The sequence below is a fragment of the Macadamia integrifolia genome, chromosome 13 (assembly GCF_013358625.1).
Source record: "Macadamia integrifolia cultivar HAES 741 chromosome 13, SCU_Mint_v3, whole genome shotgun sequence".
NCBI classification, from domain to species: domain Eukaryota; kingdom Viridiplantae; phylum Streptophyta; class Magnoliopsida; order Proteales; family Proteaceae; genus Macadamia; species Macadamia integrifolia.
Window position 1 is genome coordinate 8,920,230 of NC_056569.1, and position 20,981 is coordinate 8,941,210.

The 20,981-nt window shown below is 36.3% G+C and overlaps 2 protein-coding genes and 1 long non-coding RNA gene across 12 annotated transcripts in view; all 3 read left to right on the forward strand.

The window, feature by feature from the left end:
* Window positions 1-1,972: 1,972 nt before the first annotated feature.
* On the forward strand, window positions 1,973-2,718 carry LOC122059262. Its single transcript, XM_042621957.1, has one exon. It carries the CDS (start codon window positions 2,052-2,054, stop codon window positions 2,544-2,546), a length of 495 nt encoding a protein of 164 aa, XP_042477891.1. The 5' UTR covers window positions 1,973-2,051; the 3' UTR covers window positions 2,547-2,718.
* A 5,375-nt stretch (window positions 2,719-8,093) lies between these two features.
* Window positions 8,094-10,556, forward strand: LOC122060114 (probable hexosyltransferase MUCI70). Its single transcript, XM_042623295.1, has 4 exons — window positions 8,094-8,408; window positions 8,519-8,722; window positions 9,027-9,587; window positions 10,035-10,556. Exons 1-4 carry the CDS (start codon window positions 8,159-8,161, stop codon window positions 10,370-10,372), a joined length of 1,353 nt encoding a protein of 450 aa, XP_042479229.1. The 5' UTR covers window positions 8,094-8,158; the 3' UTR covers window positions 10,373-10,556.
* A 4,255-nt stretch (window positions 10,557-14,811) lies between these two features.
* The window catches only part of LOC122059978, a 9,123-nt gene continuing 2,953 nt past the window's right edge, over window positions 14,812-20,981 (forward strand). The window contains exons 1-9 of one of the 10 annotated variants that reach the window (XR_006134195.1): window positions 14,815-15,069; window positions 15,194-15,299; window positions 15,388-15,549; window positions 15,616-15,739; window positions 15,824-15,919; window positions 16,043-16,264; window positions 17,153-17,292; window positions 17,519-17,702; window positions 20,302-20,786. This is a non-coding gene — a long non-coding RNA (uncharacterized LOC122059978). Of the gene's footprint in view, window positions 15,070-15,193; window positions 15,300-15,387; window positions 15,550-15,615; window positions 15,920-16,042; window positions 16,265-17,093; window positions 17,293-17,518; window positions 17,703-20,301; window positions 20,787-20,981 lie in introns of those variants that run through there. The other 9 variants (XR_006134197.1, XR_006134191.1, XR_006134198.1 and 6 more) reach the window with 9 other exon arrangements.

Consider the following 20,981-nt stretch of genomic DNA (forward strand, 5'->3'; position numbering starts at 1 on the left):
ATAAAGTTAGCAAATGTTCATAGTTCCTTACAAAATCAATTTCCTTTTGTTGCTCCAAATTAGGTCCACCTTCCAGTTCATATTCCTCGCTTTCATCATTCCTTTGAGAAGACCTACAACTGTCGCCTCACCATTTTCTCATGTCAACAAGTAATTTGCTAACATAAGATGCATTTTATTTGAAAAATAAAACTAATTGCCCATGCAGCCATATTTTTAGTATTATTTGTGACACTTGTACACTTGTGATTAGAAGGGTAATTCTGCTATAAGGGGGAGGGGTGAGAGTGTTGTTTTGGGAGACATTAGATGTCACCTGAGATGCACATTTTTTCTTGGATGTTCCATTTGAAATCTAGTACTCAACCTATTTGAGAATGATTGAAAGATCTGATTTTTTGGCGCATAACAGAGTTTGGTTTTTGTGTTTCCAAATGAAAAAACATATAATCATAAACACTGAAAAAACACCAAGACAATTCTTTCTTTGAAATATCGGCAGAGTTAAAGCAATACATAATAAAATTATTCAAAGAAAAATCTGAAAAGTGTTGGAGTTCCCAATGAGCATGCAACCTAAACTCTTCATGAAAACTCACATTCTAACAACAAATGGTATAAGGATTCCCATTGGTTGTGGCAAAATCCACAAGTGGGGTCAATATCCACCCATTTTAGTAATATGTCCTTGGTGAAGGATTCCAACATTAATGGTTCTAAAAAAGAAGAGCTTAAACTTGGAGTGGATATTGAGTTTTCAGAAAATTGCTACCACTGTGAGCAAGGAGATGAACAATAACACATATTTAAGCATCCATTGAAGCTCTTGTTGGTGAATTGATTTTGAGAAACATTGTAGCTAGTTTAGTTGTGAAAGATCCCTCCTTAGAAAAGACTCTTTCGTCTAAATTAGTATATGGGCACTAGAGTGAACTCTCTCCATATTCTTTTATACATTAAAAATAAACTATTGTGAGAAACTAGGGATATCAATTCTGGTGCCAAGCTAACTATAGCACAAAGTCAGAACTCTTTGGTTGATAAGAATCAAAAGGTTTATTGATCCCAAGGGATGCAGATCCATAATAGGCACATATAAATTATTGTGCGTCAATCAACATTAAAAGTATTGGTTTCAAGAGGTAGAATGCCTAATGTTTTTTCACCCAGAGAACTAATTAGATTATTACGGACAAAGCGAATGAGGCACGCTTTGGAAGACAACTTACACTAGAAGACTTAATCCAAAAAAACTAAAAATAGTTCAACCGGTATGTTCAACACGTTAGACTTATGCCCATATTTAATACTATTCGATTGTATAAAATGGTATCCAACAATTACTTTGACACGTTTAAAACCCATTTAGAGACCCATTACAGCTTTACTCACCTCCGCAAATCACACCTCCAACCCAAAAATAGGAAAAAAAAAAAAAAAAAAAAACTGAGATTAATGATAGGAAAAATGTTGGGTATGCCGTCGATATCAAGTATGCTAGCACCCATTGTGTGTATCTCTCTCTTTCCTTTTTCTGAAATGACCCCCATATAATTCCTGAATGATACTCCATCATGTGTTCCTATTGGTGCTATCCACTAGCATACTTGATATCGACGGCATATCTATCCCTCTCCCATGATAATAAAAGCTGAAAAAAAGGAAGCCGGAACCAACCAACCCACCGTTTGACACGTCGAGCGGGATCCATCGAATGATGTGCGTTGATCTGAGAGACGGGGCATATTCCCTCAAACTACTCTTCAGCCCTACGCGTCAATACTGTACCGTTATATTTAACGGCTACACCTCTCTCCCGGTCATATCACTGAAAACGAAACAGTCTCTTTAATGAGTAACCGTAAACCGACCACGTCCTAACAACCCTTTTACGTAAATCATTCCCAAAATCAAGGACAATTCCGTAATTTAACCTCAACCCAAAACATCTACAAAATCCCCCTCCCCCCTTTCTTTAGCTCTCACTCATCCATCTATCCCGCTCTTCCAACCAAAAAAGGGGCAAAAACCAGAGAGAGCTTTAGGGAACAATGGCGTCGCAGTTGATCGATCAGCACAGAGAGAAGGCAGAGATCTACCATGGAGATACCCTCTGCAAGCAGAAATCGATCGAGCTTTTGTCAGAGATGGAGCTTCCCAAGGGTCTTCTTCCTCTGAGCGACATGGAAGAGGTTGGTTACAACAGAGAAACTGGGTTCGTGTGGCTGAAACAGAAGAAATCGACAGAACACATCTTTCGAAAGATAAGCAGGAAGGTATCTTATGGGTCAGAGATCACAGCTTTTGTGGAACCCAGGAAATTCAAGAAACTGAGCGGAGTTAAGAGCAAGGAGCTATTGATTTGGATTACTCTCTCTGATATCTACATCGATAATCCTTCTTCAGGGAAGATCACGTTCATGACTCCTGCTGGGCTTTCTCGGACATTTCCGGTTTCTGCGTTTGATCTTGAGGAAGACGAAGGAGCAGCAAAAGAAGCGGAGAAGGAGAAGAAGAAGAAGGAAGAAGAAGCAGCCATGGTTTGATGAACTATGAATGAAAATTAGAATCTCAGTTTAAATTAAGTACAAGAAATAATTTTTTTTCCTTTTTAGCTTTTTTTTTAGGGTAAATGGGATGAAATAAATGTTGGGTGTTTGAGAAGACTTGTGATATCTTTATTATCTTTGGAATTATGAATGGATTTTATTCTCTCTCCCTCTCTCTCTCTCTCTCTTGTTTCGTTTTCCCTGCAACCCCACCGTCTTAAATGAGAGAGAATGGTAAATGAATACGTAGTTGGGACGGTACCTTGAGAGAGGAGGGACATGAATGGTGCTTCACCTCTTTTCCACTTTACAGGGACTATTAACCGTCCTTTGGCTTATCCGTCGTTTTGTACTTACTACCATCCTCCCTATACTTATATAGGTTTGTTGTCTGACCCTTTTTGTGGGCCAAGGTTATAAAACACGATGTTGGGTAATGTATACGTGGCAATTGATTTTTTTTTTTTTTTAATGTTTCAATTGAATTAATGTATGAAAATAGTTTCAGAAAAAAAAAAAGTATGAAAATAGAGTAATCCAATGCTATATGTTCTAGGAGGGGCAAAAGGATCAAAATGAGAGAATGTGAGGGTGGGAGAGGAGGAGAATGAGAAAGGGAGAATGCTGGTGTATCCTACGTGGCCAGTTCAATGTACGTTAGGGAAGTGAAGCTGAGATATGAATCCAAGACCTTCAACATATTATTGGCTGTGATATCTTTTTTTCTTTTTCAGGTTGAATATAAGACTGTGATATAAACACTATTTGTTTAATTACCATGTAATGAATATAGTTTTAAAAATTGAATCGAATCAGTTAAGATCAACTTGGATTGGGATCAATCTAGAAAGGGTAAATCCATCCCATTCATAAATTGATCCCGAGTTTTAGAATCTTGGTGGTGGGGAGAAAGAGAGAAGTGAAGGTGGCATTTGCACCCAAGACATTCAACAAAACCCTAGAAATTTTTTTTCTATGTCTATTTTTGTTTTCTTGAGGTGTTAAGTTGCACTCTTGCAACATGTTGGTTACGGGTTCAAAATTTGGAAACAGACTCTTTTATGAAATAGGGGGTAATGCTACGTACATTTGCCCTTCCCAGATCTTGTAGTAGCGGGAGCCTTGTGCACTGGGTTGCTCTTTTTATTTTTTAGGGAAAAAAAAAAAAAAAAAAAAAAAAAACTTTATGTTCATCTTATCATTCAATAATGTGGTTTGAAGCATAAGGACCATGGTCAATGTATGAGAATAAGCACCCCATGCATGGCCTACGTGATTGAGATCCGTTACTAAATTGGACTCCCGCGCTAGACTATATAGGTATTGCATTTTTAATTGATGTTCTACCAAAAAGAACCCCCCTCTGAAAATGTGATTTCGACAGGAGGAATTTTTTAGTTTTGGGCTTGCTACATTAATAATGGACCCCTTGTAGACTTTGTGTTATTGAGTGGCCCACTGGGCTGGGTTCTTCGATAATTTCGGCACAAAAATCCACCTTCTAAGAAATTTGTAGTCGAAGAAGAGAGCCTAAAGGATAACCTTACAGCCCCCATTGCCACGGAAAATAATCCTCTGTTTTTCTCATCTCTGTTTTTCCTTGTTTTGCTACCTGCAGAACACGACACGTGAACAACTTTAAGACCAACGCACCGGATGTAATAATCCTCACCCAACCTTGACCGTTGATCTTAAAGTTGTTCATGTGTCATGTTCTGCAAGTAGCAAAACAAGGAAAAACAGAGATGAGAAAAACAGAGGATTTTAATCCCATTGCCACCCCACAATGATCTATGAGTACATATAAGTGCGCGCATCTGTGTGTGTGAGAGAGAGAGAGAGAGAGAGCACCCCTTACCAAAGAATCCAAAATGGGTCGGGTCAGCAATGGGCAGGCATGGGATGGCAATGAGCTTAAATTTGCAGTTTCTTTATTAAGTTGTAGCTTCATAAGCCACTGTACCAAGGCCCTTTCATGCTGCTATGGTCTTCCGGTTCTTCTTCTGAGTGTTGATTGCTCAGGTTAGCTCATTTTTATTTGAGCGACCGACATGTGTCCAAGTGCTGATCCAACAGCTCTTGGCACGGGGCCTTTGAGGTTATGGAACTGGTTTTCACCCAAAAAAAGAAAAAAAGAGGTACTAAAACTGGCAATATAATCTGGCTACCTACTTTACCCTCCTTGCCTTTGCAGGGTAAAGGTGGGAACTCTTTACATAAAGGTAGGGCAAAAGTTTCTTTTACTACCTAGTTAAATGGGGAGGGTATGGGTAAATAAATACATCCCATCTACGTCCATAACCAATGGGCCTTTTCCCCAGCCAAAACTATCACTGATGACAACAGTAATAAGCTGAAGCATCATATAGGCTCACAACAGAAATGGGCCAAGAGTAATGGGCTTAATATTATAATTCAACATATAATGTTATGGCTAGAACTAGATTATTTTAGAGTTCGTATTGTGGCCCAATTGTAACAGATGCAGATTGAGCCTCCCTTTATACCTTCCAAGGACAGCCCTTGTATTATCAATGCTAGAGGTTCAATCTAGGGCAACTTTTGAGAAATTCAGGCCTAATTTTGAAATATATTGTCCTGGGCTTGTGTTCAAAATTCATCAATTTCTTTGCTGAGTCCTCCGGCCCAAGGATTTGTTTTTTTCACCACCTAGTTGTTCCATTGTGATCAAGTGGCCATGTGTTTGAGTTAGGAAACAGTCTTTCTGCGGAGCAGAGTAATACTATGTACATTATGATCCTCTCAAGACCTCACAATGGAAAAAATCTCGTGCATTGAATAGGCCCTTTTGGTTATGGGTTTTAAATCCAACTTTTTTATGTTTACACCCATGGATCTCGAGAATTAGGGTTACCTATGTAGATAAAATTTTTGACTTCATGACAAGAATGTTGAGGCTACTAGGGGTGTCAACCGGTCGGACCGGTCCGGTTTCGATCGGGCTTAATCGGGCTTGAAGACTTTCAAAGGCTATATCGTGTCCGCCCATTTAACTAATCGGGCTTAGTTATTGAGGGCATGGTACACTTTATATTTGGTTGGTCGGCCTCGGGCTATAATCGGACTACCTTAATCGGGCTTTAGTAGGGCCTTAACCAGGCTACGGACATGTTTAATGTTAAACGGGCTTTAACCGGTTTTTAAACGGGCCCTCTTTAAAATGTGCTCTTATATTCCGGCCCACTCATGCAAGGCCAAAAAAATGGTAATAAATCAATAAATGATACAAAATATAACAATTATTTAAAATGCGAACATGTCTTTACTTTTTAGTTTTTATTCTTTAATTTGGGGGGTAAAATAGGTATTCTACAATCATTAAAGGGTCAGGCAAAGTCGGTGTACAATAGGCCGGTCTCGGTCGGGCATTATTCTGTCAGTCTCGGTCGGGCGCCCGACGGTCCAAGTAACAAAACCGAGACCGACCATTTATAAACGGGCCGGGCTCAAGCCCGACATATTTAATAAACGGTCCAGGCCGGGCCGATCTATAAACGGTCGGTCCTGGTCGGGCCACGAATTGACACCCTAGAGGCTACCAATATATTGTAAAATTATAAATATGAATGCTAGCAATCACTGCCAGTATCGAAGCCAATTTCCTTTCCAACTGGAGAGCTTATGTCTAACTTATCAACTGGAGGTCTAACAAAATGGATTTTGACATTGCCTTTGAAAATATTATCCCCAAGGTAAAGTATGGGGGACATATTATTATTTACTTTTTTTTGGTAAACAACATATGGGGAAAATACACTATAATTTGCAAAAAATTACAAATTCTAGCTTTTCTAACATTAAATACCTGCTGAAGAAAAGTTTACTCTTCCTAGTTCCTATCATTAGTCTGCCCATAGTAATCTTGGAATTTATTAAAAATTTGTAGGTGTTTCATGGTTGTGATAATTTTTTTCTTTTTTCTTTTGGTAAATTTCATGGTTGTGATATTTGGATTAAGAAAACATCCACGAAAAGAAGATGAGAGAGCATTGTCATACCTCTAGGAGTGAGAAATTTTTTTTTTCCTATTAGACCTTAGTGTGGAGATACTTCGTCTAAAGATTTCTTTAGCAATAAATCAACTTGTCTCTTTTTTTTTTTTCTTCCTAACGATGGGTATTCAAGTCTTCAGCCTGAATAGTCTCTGGTTCATATTGACCCCACAATCGTATGGACTGAGGTTAAATAAGAACCATTAAACTTTCACTGAAAGCTTCTTGGGGCGAAGGTCCCTTACCAACTGGCTACCCCCTTAGGGTTATAAATCATCTTGTCTTAAACCTCTTTTAGTGTCAAAATAATTGCATGAACCTCCATTTCCAGCATAGATATTCTAGCATAAAGAAAAAATTGTTGAAACAAAAAATCCACTTACTACGGAAGCCAACTTTTTTCTAAAGCATAAAATAAAAATTCCCATTGAAGAGAATTATAAACCTACCATGAACATTCAATGGAAGAATATTAGTTGGCTCATAGGCCATACCATTATTAATTGAGATAATTTTTCGTTAATTTCTAAATGTACCCTGCTCTTAATAGATGGGCTTTGGAAGTAAATCAGAAACATCAAAAGCCAATATCTTAGTATTAATTTTGAAAATAAAAATACCCATGCAAATACATAATTGACTATGCTTAATGGCACCCGGTACCTTGGGGACAAGGGTGATGAAGTTCTTACTAAATTGTCATCTCTAAGCTATCTTTTGGTGCAACAAAGTCATATTTTACCAAATAATGATAGAACCAATGGTGACATCTAAGGGTGAAGATGGGTTGTCTTCTCTTTCAATTGGAGCTCTTCTTTGTAAAGAACATGAGGTATTTCTTTCATTTTTTCTATTTTATGATAGTTATATGGCCAACAAACATGTATGGAATTGAATGTTGGGCAGTAATAAACAACATTAACAAAAAAAATTTGAATAAAAAAATATATAAATAAATTCATTGTAACTGAAATGAAGATATTGAGATGGATAAATGGTAAAATAAAAAAAAAAAATAGAATAAGGGATAGACAAATTAAAGTTAATCTAGAAAATAAATATAAACATACACAACTTTAAGCATCTTTTTTATTTTGATTAAAAAAATTTTAAACAACTTTCTTTACCCATTTTGTAATAATATATATATATATATATATATATATATTTTTTTTTCTGTAAAACCATTTTGTAATGATATTATCGCAATGAAAACTTGATTCCACCCATATACTGCATGTATTGAGTTATGAAGCATTACACTTCTCTAGGTGTAGTGAACATGGTTTCAAAACTTGGATCAGTATCTTTGAAATTGCTTGGATCAGATCAGTATCAGACTATTAGTCAAGATCGATTTTGAGTCAATAAGGATAAAGAGGTAATGAAACTGATTTAAAAATAATACAGGGATAAATCTGTCCGATCCAGCGCGGATTAGTCAAAGCTTCAACCACAATGGGATTATGGTATCCATGTAAGGTGAGTCACTTTGGGCCCTTCTTCCCTTCTTCACCAGCACTTTAGAAAGAGAGAGAGAGTATTAACAAAGTTGAGGGAAAGAGAGAGAAAGAAACAGCTATTAACAAACTCTTCATGGGGAAGGCTACCTGGTCCACACCACTCCTCTTTCATTCAAAACGCCTCTGTTTCTCTGTTCTCTATCTCTTCACCGTTCTGTTTCTCGCTCTCTATTCCTCTCTCTCTTCAACCAAATGCATTTTCAGATCCTCACCTTTCGATCCCATCCAAACCCCTCTCTTCTTCTACCCCCACACCTATGGGGAACACAAATATGCAATCCCAACTCTCCGATCCTCTTGCGTTTCCCCTGTTTTCTTCTCAGGTTCCATTAATTCTCTCTACCACCTCTCTCCTTCATAAATTCCCACTTTCTATTCATAATTCAGATCAAGTATCGATGTTCTATTGATGGGTTTTGTTCCTTGTGTCCAGATTATTGGTTGGTCTTGAAGGAGATCCAGGATTTCTGTCTGAATTCCTCGTATTCTCCTTTGGTTCTGAGGTATCAGCGAAAGAAAAGTGGTAGTTTTGCAGGAAATTTCAGTACCCAGAAAAGGTTATCTTATTTTGATCATAGCGATGATAAGGCAGAAATTCCTTGTGGATTCATGAAGGAATTCCCTATCAATGCTTCCGGTAAGTTTCACATTCCAATTCCAAACTTCATTAGTAAATCAATTCAAGAAATTGGTTGGATTTTTCTAATCTAAGTCTTCTTTCTAAATCAATATAAGTATAAATAGGTTTGCTCAAATACTAATAGATCAACAATTCAATATAAACAGATGGATTTCCATTAATTGCAACAAACTTGAAAAGATTATTACCTTTCTTTACTTTATTTTTTTCTCTGGAAGTCTTAATTAGCTCTGAATTGAAAATAATTCATCTACCCATATGCTTAACGATGCTTGTTTTCTCCTGTTGCAATTGAATTCAGATAGAATTTTCATGAGGAGATGCAAAGATGTGGTGGTAGTCTCGGCAACATTTGGAGACCACGACAAAATTCGTCAGCCGAAGGGGCTTGGATCTAAAACTCTAGAAACTGTTTGTTTTTTTATGTTTATAGATGATATAACACTTAAAGGTCTTCACGCTCATCATCTTCTTTTAGATGAAACAGAGGAAAATAAGATAGGTGTGTGGAGAATAATCAGAGTTAAGGGTAAGCTTCCATATGAGAATCAAGCAATGAATGGAGTGATACCCAAATACTTAGTTCACAGGTTCTTCCCAAATGCAAAATTCAGCATCTGGGTGGACGCAAAGCTACAGCTAACAGTTGATCCGTTAACGTTGATTCATTCTCTTATCATTTCGGAGAATGTAGACATGGCTATCTCTAAGCATCCTTACTACATTCACACATTGGAAGAAGCAATGGCTACCGCAAGGTGGAGGAAATGGGCTGATGTTGAGTCCTTGAAGATGCAAATGGAGACATACTGTGAGAATGGCTTAAGACCATGGACACCTGAAAAGCTCCCATTTACCACAGGTCTGCACATACAAAGACAATCTAAAGTTACCAGATTTTTTTTTAATGAGGGGTTTCATAATTTCTATGATTTAGTTTCTGAAGCTCATGAAGTTCCTTCCATTAGGGTGGCCATGACATGTTTGTTCACTCAATTTTATAGCTCCATAGACTGTATGCAGTAATTGATCCTGTTTCTACAATGTGCATTGGATTGTTCTGAGGATCCTATAGAAGATACTTCAGTGCAAGATTTGTAACTGGGTATTATAGATTGTGATGGAAATCTACAATCACCAGTATCAGGAGACCAGTGAGAGATTGCCGGTAGGAGATCTCCAGTAGGTTGATCACTGTTAGATCATGGATGGATCTTGCAATGCATGTGTGTTCAGAACCCTTATAACTAGTTTCTTAAATTAAGTTGCCTAACCATCTCTTTGTGATACATTTTGTTTTGTGTTGCAGATGTACCAGACAGTGCTCTGATACTGAGGAGACATGGAGTTGAGAGCAACCTTTTCTCCTGCCTAATGTTTAATGAGTTAGAAGCTTTTAATCCAAGAGATCAGTTGGCTTTTGCCTTTGTGAGAGACAGAATGAACCCAAAGGTGAAGATGAACATGTTTGAAGTTGAAGTGTTTGAACAAATTGGGGTGGAGTATAGACACAACCTGAAATATGTTTTGGGCAGCTTCACTGAGGTTCCAAAGGCAAAAAGGGCAAGATCTGATGGATCAGTTAATGGAAGTAGTTGGAAGTGTGAGAATTATCTTCTGGAAATGTGGGGGGAATCCCATGATTGATTTTGTCTCTTACAGTACTGCGAATTCACAACCACACTGACACCAATACAGGAAAAAGTAAACTAGAAAATAACACTTCCCTTTATAGAGGAAAATTTGTGAATAGCTTAAATTAAAGGCATCTATATTTACCTAAATTGTCCTAGGTGATTTCTCTAATAAAGTAAATCCATACTTTGTTGGATTCTGCGTGGTTATGTACATGCGTCTAAATGTGGCATTTAGACGGTGGAATGAAATATAGTATCAAAGGCATAATTTAGTATTAATAGGTTACTTGATGTCTACATCGGAGGCATAATTTAATACAAATAGTCATCTTGATTTTTATTTCAGAGGAAGGAGTACATTGAATATTGGAAAAATTCAAGGGGAGAATAAATGATCCAGCTCCTCTCCAATCAGTTGGGTGCCTAACTTGGCATCTGATGGATGGGATGACTCGAAGACGCACCACAACGCATGGCACGCACCCCAGGTCAAGTCCTCACAGCCGTTGGATGCTTGGTTGGACATTTAATTGGTTGAAGAAGAACTTTTTCTAAGAATGAAAGGTGAAAAATTACTTTATTGAAGAATCAGAAGAAGTATTTCATACAATATGGATGAAAGTAGATTTTTTTTTATAGGCGATGAAAATAGATTATATTGAGGGGTGGGTCAGAGAGAATTTTTCCCCATTTTAACTAAGCATGTGGGACGTCATTGAGCAAAGTGATCGAGTGAGACTATAGTAAAGAAAAAAAAATGAGACTATAAATGTAAAGATACATAGTCATGTGAGGAACTCTAATTAGTCTTTGGTAGGGGTGTCAATTCCTAAATCGAACCGGTAAAATCGGCCGGACCGAACCGATAACAACCCGGACCAAACCGAATCGAAGCCTTATTGGTTCGGTTTCAAGTATTTTAACCCCAAAACCAAACCGAACCGCACCGAAAACCGGATGAACCCGAAACCAAACCGAAACCGGCTCAAAACCCAGACCGAAACCGAAACCAAACCGGTAAGAAACCGAAACACTCCAAAATTCATTAAAAAAATTAAAATTTGAATAGTTTTGTATACATTTGTATGGAAAATCGAATTCAAACTAGACCAAAAATCAAAACCAACCCGGTTACAAATCGATTTAAGAAATCGAAGTTCAACAATTCATCATTTGGTTGTTTCCTAATGGCTTCATACCGGTTTAAAAAACCGATCCAAACCGAAATGAACCTAATAAATCCAAACCGGTACCAACCCGAACCCAAACCGCACCGAAACCGACACCGGACCGAAACCGATAAATCCTTATTGGGTCGGTTTCGGTCACTTCCAAACTCACACCGAAACCGGTGGAACCGGACCGAAACCGCACCGACCCGGACCGTTGACACCCCTAGTCTTTGGATTGAGTTTCTTAGCACCCATGGTGAATGGAAATTCGTTCATTGCAAGTGATTAGAGCCACTTGAGTGGTGAGGGGGAATTTTGGACCCCTGGATCCCATAGTGAACCTCATCGCATGGTTAAGGAAAACTTTGTCCTTAGTCTTTTTTCTATGTGAATGCATGATTACTCATATTTTGAATTAGTCTTTTCCCTATTTGAATGCATGATTACTCATATTTTGATAGTTTTCTCGAGGGACATGGAACCTAGAAAAGGCATGGCACTTTTGTGATTGCACACATCTAAGAGTGATCGTTTGTTTTTTTGTTGCTAATAAGTGATCGTTTCTTGTTGTGTACACAAAAACCAAGCTCATAGAGTTCTTGCACCAACCTATCTTTCACTGTTTACGCATGGAAAACTTAAAATAGATGCAAGTAGGTCTATGAGATGGAATATCCCATAATCATCTCACTTGTCAAGTTTCAACTCAACATAAGTAGGTTTTTTTAGAAAGTGAATTCTCCAAGGCCACAATGGATAATTCATTCACCCCATGGCTTTACATGTGTGTTTGGGAATACTCTAAAACCCTATTGGAGCTTGTGAACCTTAAGATGGAGTGATGAACCCCTCTACTTGATGAAAGAAAACTCTCCTTGTTGAAATGAATTTCTAATTTTGTAAATAAGTTTAACGTATTCTAATATTACTTATTTTGGATTGAAAATGTACTAAAATAAGGTACTTTTAGCTTCCCCATGTCATATTATTCATTGGCAAAAGATTTTGTGCATGATCATGCCTTTATTCGATGGTAGAGAATGGAGGCACAAATATTATTGCACATTTATTTTCTACTCTCATTATGTACATATTACATACACAACCATTGTTTCAAGTATCGGTTTGGGATTGGCCATATTGGATCGGTATAAATTGAGACCAATCCCTGATGCGATACCGATCCGGATTGGTCATCTGTATCATTTCAGGTGTCAAATGAAAAAAAAAATTATAAAAAGCAAGGGCAAAATAGACCGATGTCCACCAATCCGATCCGGATTGGATTGATATCGACAGAGACCGATACTGATACTGATACCAATAACGTCCCCTAAATCCTTGTACACAACCGTGCATAAATTTATTTTTAATTTTGAATTACCGTGGAGAGGACCTGTATTGTCTCACCAAAGAAAAAAATAGAATTGCTTTGTCCCCTTTCCGGTCCTTGGGATTTTAGTGGTCCAAATTTTCCTGTGCTGTGGCCCATCTTAGAGATCACATGAGTACACATATGGGGTCGTGGGCTCCTGGCAGCTTTATTTCAGTGTTAGGGACAGTGGGTCGTGGCAGTTTTGGTTCTCTACTTGTCCATTATCTTGGTTGGAGCCCACCCATTCTATGATTCACTTGTTTTTTTCTGTTAAGTATGATTCACATGTCACTGATACATTGGCTACCAAATCAAATGACAATATCAGTTGTATAGAGATTTAAGCTATAGATGTTATGATTCGAATCACAGTTCACAGTCTTACCAAACTCAATTAGTAAAAGTAAATGACTTATACTAAAACTCTGCACCATCGTGGAGATGAGTTTCAAACATCAGCTATAAGCTTCTCAAGTTTTGAAACTTCCTAGGAGGGTAAATAACTATAGGGAAATTTTTTTGTACCACCTTAAAAATGTTCATAGTTTCATGTAATCCCTAAAACTTGAAATAAGAGTTGTTACATCCTTCGCTTTCATTTGAAAATTTCTAATAAATCCATTCCCAATTAATCATTAAGTGACAATGTTAGCAATCTATTATTATCTAAATGGCCAAATTACCTGAGGATATAAACTTACCGTTATACCCTTGACCTTACAACACCTAAATTTAAGTTAACATTCCATCTTTGATTAAATTTGAAAAAAAAAAAAAAATTCTATGCTAAACACATGTGCTTTGATGGATTCTACCATTGAATCATTGATATCCATTTCAACCCGAACCACAGTAATCTTATTTGATCAGATCATTGAATTGCTTATTTCTCTTGAAATATTTTCAATTCCTATTTTTATACACGTCTTTTCTTAGTATGTCTACACCCAAATGTGGCATAGGAGTTACTTTCCACTAGGCAAATAATTTTGGGTAAGGCAACTCAAGGTCTGGTGGACAATGAGAATGGCTGTTACTCACCGATTTTTTTTTTTGGAATGAGCTTTTCTTTGGTCACAGCTAGGGGAGAATCCCTTGAATGAGGCATTCCATGGGTATTGAGAGGGTACAGTGCAATCTAAGGCGTATTATCGACCATTTGTAAATAAGGGGTAGTTCCTTCACGCTGCATGAAGTAAAATCCCCCCCCCCCTAAATGCCTTATTTTTATTTATTTATTTCATTATCAATTTCATGTGTTCCAAACATAATCTTAACGAACTAAAATGGGAAGAAAATAAAACCCCAAAACTCAAAATTAAAGATAGGCCACTATTGGGCAGTGACGGTGAAGGTCACCAAATGAATTGTGCCAAGAACTAATCGTAGCTAGATTAATTATTAATATTTAATTTGAAAAAAAAATAAATCATTTGAGCAACATTACTTTGTTAGGCTTATTAAAGAAAAACATTTATTTTGTGCCACGGGAAATGATGTTATGACAATTTTTTTTTTTTTTGGTAAAAATGTTGTGACAATTCTCATTGTTGGATAGATAGTAAATGGTCTAAATAATCCACGTATAAAATTTCAGATCTAATTCGATCAAATACTATCCCATATATATATATATCATACTATCATATTATATTATACTAATTATACTATCATATAAGTATATGTATTCATACTTCGTGATTAATCTTTTATTTGACTACTTTATCCATCTTTATATTTTAAAATAATTTATTTTCTTAATATCTTTTTTGTCAATATTTTTATTTTTTTAAAATTGTTGGTAGCCTTTTATTATTATTTTGATATTTAAATATTTTTATAAAATTAGTTTTTCTAGTCCTGCGAATCCTTCCGTATCTCTCCAATTGGAAACCTTTCCAAATCACTTTATTATGTGGCTTCGTGCCTTTCCTATTACATAATGGAGGAGATCCTTTACAACAAAAGAAATGGAGGAGATCGGTATCTTCTAAGCACGTCTCTCTCGCCTTCCAATCTCCCTCCTTATTCTGCTTCTTCTTCTCTTCTTATCTTCACTCCCACTCTCTTCCCTTCCATTCTCCTCCACTCGCTATCTTCTTACATGTGCGATCTGAGGCCCGAACCTTGACAGCGTCTCTACCATTCCAATCTTCACAGGTATGCAATCTTCTCCTTCTGTACTGAGGAGCGAGAACACCACTTTCACCATTAGAGAAGACAGGAGCGACCATTACCTCGAGCACTTACTATATTATACTTTCCTAAATGTTTCTTTATACAGGCTTGGATGAAACGACCCAAATCGCTTATGCACGACTCTGCTACTTCTGTCGTTCTTTGTTGTTGGTGTTACCCAACTCCCTATTCCAAGGTTTGGATCAAAGCAGGTTGTGACTCTGATCTCCTCCACATTGGGATTCTGTGTAAATTGCTTGCCCATAATTGAAAGAATTACTACTTTGATCCATGGTGCAGGAATCGTTCGAAAACTGTAACAAGCTCGGCAATTGTTCGAGGAAATTCCTCTGAGAAATTTGAGGCCTGATATTGGCGCCTATAATGCTTTGCTGGCTACTTCTATTAGAGCTAGAGAAGTGGGTTCTGCCATTGGGTCGATGGATGAAATGGAGGAGCTAGGTATTGGGCTTGATAATGTGACTTTTTTTTTGGTAAATAATGTGACTTACCACACAATATTCTTAGGATTGAAGAGATCAGATGGCCTTGAGGGTGTTTGTAAGATGTATCAGAGGATGGTTGAGAGAAATTTTGTGCCCAAGATGCGAACGGTTGTGATGTTGATGAAATTCGTTGACTGTTTTCAATGGTGTGGTCGTCTCCTACCCTTATTTATGAAAAGAGCTTCCTTTTTCAAAATCTGATCCAAAGCTAACTCAGACTTTTGTATCAGATAATATATCTTGGGAAGCGTGATGGCCCAACATGCCACACAGGTTCAGAGACATGCTATTATACATCAGTGTTTGATTTCTTGAAAGGTTCACAGGTATGCAATCTTCTCCTTCTGTACTGTGATTTCTTCGAGAAGGCATGTGCGCATTTATTGGGCCTTTTGATGTACTGATCTCCTTTTTCTGTGACTTTTTTTTTTTTGGTTGTTTGATTGTAGTGTACTCATTACATTAGTGCTAGGGGATAGAACAGAGTTCATCAGTTTTCTTATGGTTCGCTTGTGACAGGATTTGAAAGATAGGCTTTTGTTGACAACTATATGCTCATTGGAATCTACAATCTCCACACGCAAAGCATAAATAGGAGCAACTGAAAATGGGAAGCCATCATGGGCCAAACGACTATTGTGTGACAACAAGTTGCTTTGCTCTAAAATTCGGTACAATATTTATTTGCTGCAGCAGCATTGTTAGATTTTTCTATTTCTAAGTTATTCTTTTGCCTTATATATAGATACATTGCTCAATTATGTTGTAGGCAGTGCTACTTGTGTAGGTTTTGGACATATTGGTTCTAAACTCAAGTTGAAACTGGTTCTAATTCAGTTCATCATACTAACCTGGGGTGGGTTCATTAGTTTCTTTTGTTTTTTGGTGTTACAATATCCTATGTGGGGTATGACAATCATATCCACATCCTGCTGGAGAGAACCTGGTAGCATACCACCATACCCTTGCAAACGTGCACATATGATGTGTAATATAACATTTGTTTGTTTGTTCAGTTTGGCTGAGTCAGTTTGCCGAAGGCCTCAAAAAAAATTCCAAATCAAGGATAGGGCAGGTTCAATCAAGTAGAAGTTAAGCCAATTTAGTTGTCCCTAATTCTTATTCCGAGGTTAGATGATCCTAAATGTGCCTGCAATGTCGTCCATCATTTTGTTTCATATGTGAGAAGAGTACAACTGGCCCAGAACAAATTCTACCAAGAAACAGGATCCGGTGCGTAAATCAGGTCTATACTCTAGAAAGTACTTCAAAGGAATTTGGTTATCTAGGCGGGCATAGTGTATTTAATGATTCAAAATTTCATAAAAAAAAAAAAAATCTATCCTTTCTATTTCGACAAAAGAGCCACACACAATTTCCAAGCTTTGGGTATGCTCTCCTGATCATGATTTTCTTACCCCCAGAGGTAAAGGAAAGGCCCCTCCCTTTTTTATAAAAATAGCTGAATATTTCCATTGGTCTTTGAGTTTTCTTATCTAGTCCACTACAAACAATTTGTGGGCAATCTCTGAGATGGGCTAAAATTTCTCACTTTGAAGCGAAGAACATTCGGAAACAACAACTGATTTCACCGCCATCAACTAAGGGATCTTGACCAGACCAAAATCCCCTGCCGGGATCGCCAAATTCAAGCTCTCTATATTCAATTTTGTTTGATGTTGAAACTCTATAAAGACAGGTAATGAAACCTAATTTTTTCTTTCATTGATTTTTGTTAGGGTTGTAACTTAGGTATCTGGGTTTTTACTATGGGCTGGATTTATATAAAGTATTGATGTTAATTTACGGAACTTGATTTGTAGTTCAATGAAATCCTTGGTTTGTATCGTCTAGCTGGATTTCTAAATTCTCGTTTACTGTAGTTTGCCTGGAATTTTATGAAGTGGATTGCTTTTCTGCTATAGGATGAAAACAATATTCAAGGTTACAGCCATCTTCCCACTCACAGACCTTGGAGTTGCGTTAATGGGGATCTCAACGACTGCCTCCTGATGAATAAGCACTCTTCAGCACCGATCCTCTTGGAATGCCTTCGTCTGTATGTCCAAGACAAGGTTCTGAATGCAATTATTAATGTCTACACCAAAGGTATTTTATTTTTCCACCCTTTAATTTTAATATTGTAATAGAAAAAGTCTGCTTTTTCATTCTGGGTTACCTTAGTAGTCGAAGGTATCTAGCCTTCACCATGGTAATTATAGGTTTATAATCATCGATATCAATTGAGTAAATGCTTTAAGATTGTCATGAATAATCCATATAATTGTTGATCATTCTCTCTCTTGAAATTACTCTTCTGCATTATGATTTTAATTGAACTTTGTTTTCCTTTAAGTGCTTAAGAGTGAACAGTTGCAAGAATGACTAACAATAGTGTTTTGGTCATTACACCAAGGTAGAGACGCCTCTAACCAAACTCACCAAGCTTTATCCATCAGTCCCAGCACAAATCCTGTTTCATGATAACTCAGTTTCATCTTACTTCATGACTTCAATCACTAACTAATTCTTCTTTATCAAGTACATACCAGAACAGTTTTACGATTGGCGTATGGTTGGAATTTCTCTGATGGAACTTATTTATAGAGGTGCATACAAAGGGTGGGACCTAAGAACTGATCAGGTTGAACAGTCTAGACCTATGATCATGACTGACTGGCATTGCTTTTTGATGTGGAAATAAAATTTGAAATTTCACATGGTATTCAGCATCTCTTACACAAAAAGACACAAAAGGAAAGCTTTCTTCCTTGTGGTAATAAGAAAGAGAAATGGATTACAACCTTTACATATACATCTATGATTTCTAACCTCAGATCATCTCCATATGGTAAGAACTAACCTTTTGACTCAGAAATATTTCCTGTTCCTTCATAGATGAATGAGAATCCGAAGCAATTACTGCCAATTCTTTCAATGTAGCTTTTTTTATAAAGGTTCTTTGAGCCTGCATTTTCTATGCCAAGATACATACATAGTATTGGTGAGTATTATTTTTTATCTTTTAAAATAAAATATAATAAAAAATGACGATGGATCTTGTCTTAGGATGAAGGTTAAGCTCAGAGAACCCATATATCATACTATCATACTATTATATAAAAGCATGTACTCATGCTTTATGGCTAAACTTTTTCTTGATATTTTACCCTTCATTTTTATTTAAATTATCTCTCCCTTTTCTTATCATTTTTTTCATTCTTTTTTATTTCTCCCAAATTGTTAGTACCGTTTATATTTCATTATCTAATTTTCTGATTTCTATTTCTATTGTTTACTCAACTTTTGTCTCCTTCCTTTCTCACCTCTCCCCTCACATATCCTTCCCTCCTTCTCTTCCTTACTCTCATATAATTATCTCTCCTCAATTATATTTCTCTCCATATTTACTTTTGTAAATCTCTCCATTATTTTTCACCCAAAAAAAAAAAAAAACTCTCTATAATATTCTCTCTCTCTCTCCCCCTATTTACTTTGCAAATCTCTTCATGTTATTCACCAAAACAAAACTTTCCATAATAGAGTCAAAGAGAGAATTAGGAAGAAAAAATTTAGGAACATGAGTTGGTAGAGAATATCTTCTATTTCCATCTCTCCCAAACTCTCTCCTTGCCCAACTCTCCTCTCCTCTCTCTACCCTTAAGACCTCCATAATTATCTCTCTCCATATTTATTTTTGTAAATCTCTTTCCTTCTCTTGCCCATGATATTCCCTTCTCTCTATTCTCTCTTCTCCCTTTAAGATCTCCATAATTATCTCTCTTCCCTTGAGATCTCCCTAAGACCATAATCATCTCTCTGTCTCTCTCTCTCTCCCTCCCTCCATATTTACTTTTGTAAATCCTTCCATTATTATTAACCAAAAAAAAAAAAAAAAATCTCCATAATAGAGTCAAAGAGAGAATTTTGGAATATGAGTTCATAGAGAACATCTTCTCTTTCCTTCTCTTTCCCAAACTCTCCCCTTGCCCACGATCTCCTCTCTCTATACTCTCCTCTCTCCCCTTAATATGGTAAAATTTAACCAATCTCTTACAAACAATAATAAAGTTAAAGAAAGAGTTAGGAAGAAAGAATTTTTATGGTAAATAATATTTTTTTTTTGTTACATTTGGTATATAATCCATGGTAGAGAATAGGGATATGAGATAATTTCTCATTTTTGGTAAAAAAAATTTCCCTTTTTCCTTCTAATTTTATCTATATTTTTGGTATCCATATATCTTCACTTTCTCTCTATTTTAATCTTAAATAACCCTAATTGAAGAATACATCGTGGCACGCCTCCATTGAAGTATCCTTGGCAACTTCTCCCTCTCTCTCCAAATGATTCTGGATCGCCATTAATGAGAGTTGTTCTTTACAAGTTTTGCACTCCTCTATATATCCATTATCAAAGAATTTGTGGTATCTCCCACAAAACGGCTTAGATTCACCATTAATGACTGTTATCTTCTTTCTGGGTGTAGGGTTTTGCATTCCTTCAACTCTCCCTCTTCTTTCCGGGTATAGAATTTAGTTGTTATTGTTGTTGTTGTGCGTAACAAAATAAAAATTGTAATGATTCTCTTTCATTTTTGTCTACAAAGTTAAATATCCTTCTATCAGAAAGTAACTATGATATTGCAAGAATTTTCTCTTATATCCTATTCTTTTATTTTATTTATTTATTTTTAATATGTTACAGGTTTCAACCTTCAGGTCTTCTGTAAGGAGAGAGAAATAGACAGGGAAAATATATTCCATTGAAAAGTGGTGGTTTCAAAGATGAAAATTTTCAATTTCATAAAAAAAAAATTATAATATTTAAATTATTTGAACATTTTATTAAGAAATTTCCACAGATGGATCTTGTTTTAAGCTATTTTGCATAGTCTACGCATCATGAAAATCAGAGTAAGATTAATTAAAAAAAAAAAAAAAAAGAAGGTTACTTTGAACTACTGAGTGTCATTAATTTCCCTTGCTTGTAGCAAATTTTATATGAACTATCAATAGTTATTGGCTGCCTCTCTCTATCTCTCTCTTCCTAACATAAGCATACACGTGCATTTCTTACTAGTATTATATAAAAGCACGAAGTGACAAATCTTTCACTTGACAATTTTGTCCTTTCTTCTTCATTATCTCTTCTCTCTCTTATTTTTTTTATTTTCTTAAATGGTTGGTACCCTTTATATTATTATATTTTTATAATACTTAATACTATTTATCTTTCTCTCTCTCCTATTTTCACACGATTTGCCCATTCTTTTTTTTTTCTTTTTAATATTATATATTAATTTTATCTACTTTCCTTTTTTTACTAAAATTTTTTCTCTCCCTCACACACAATTTTGGCCATTCTTTTTTTTTTTTTTTTTTTTT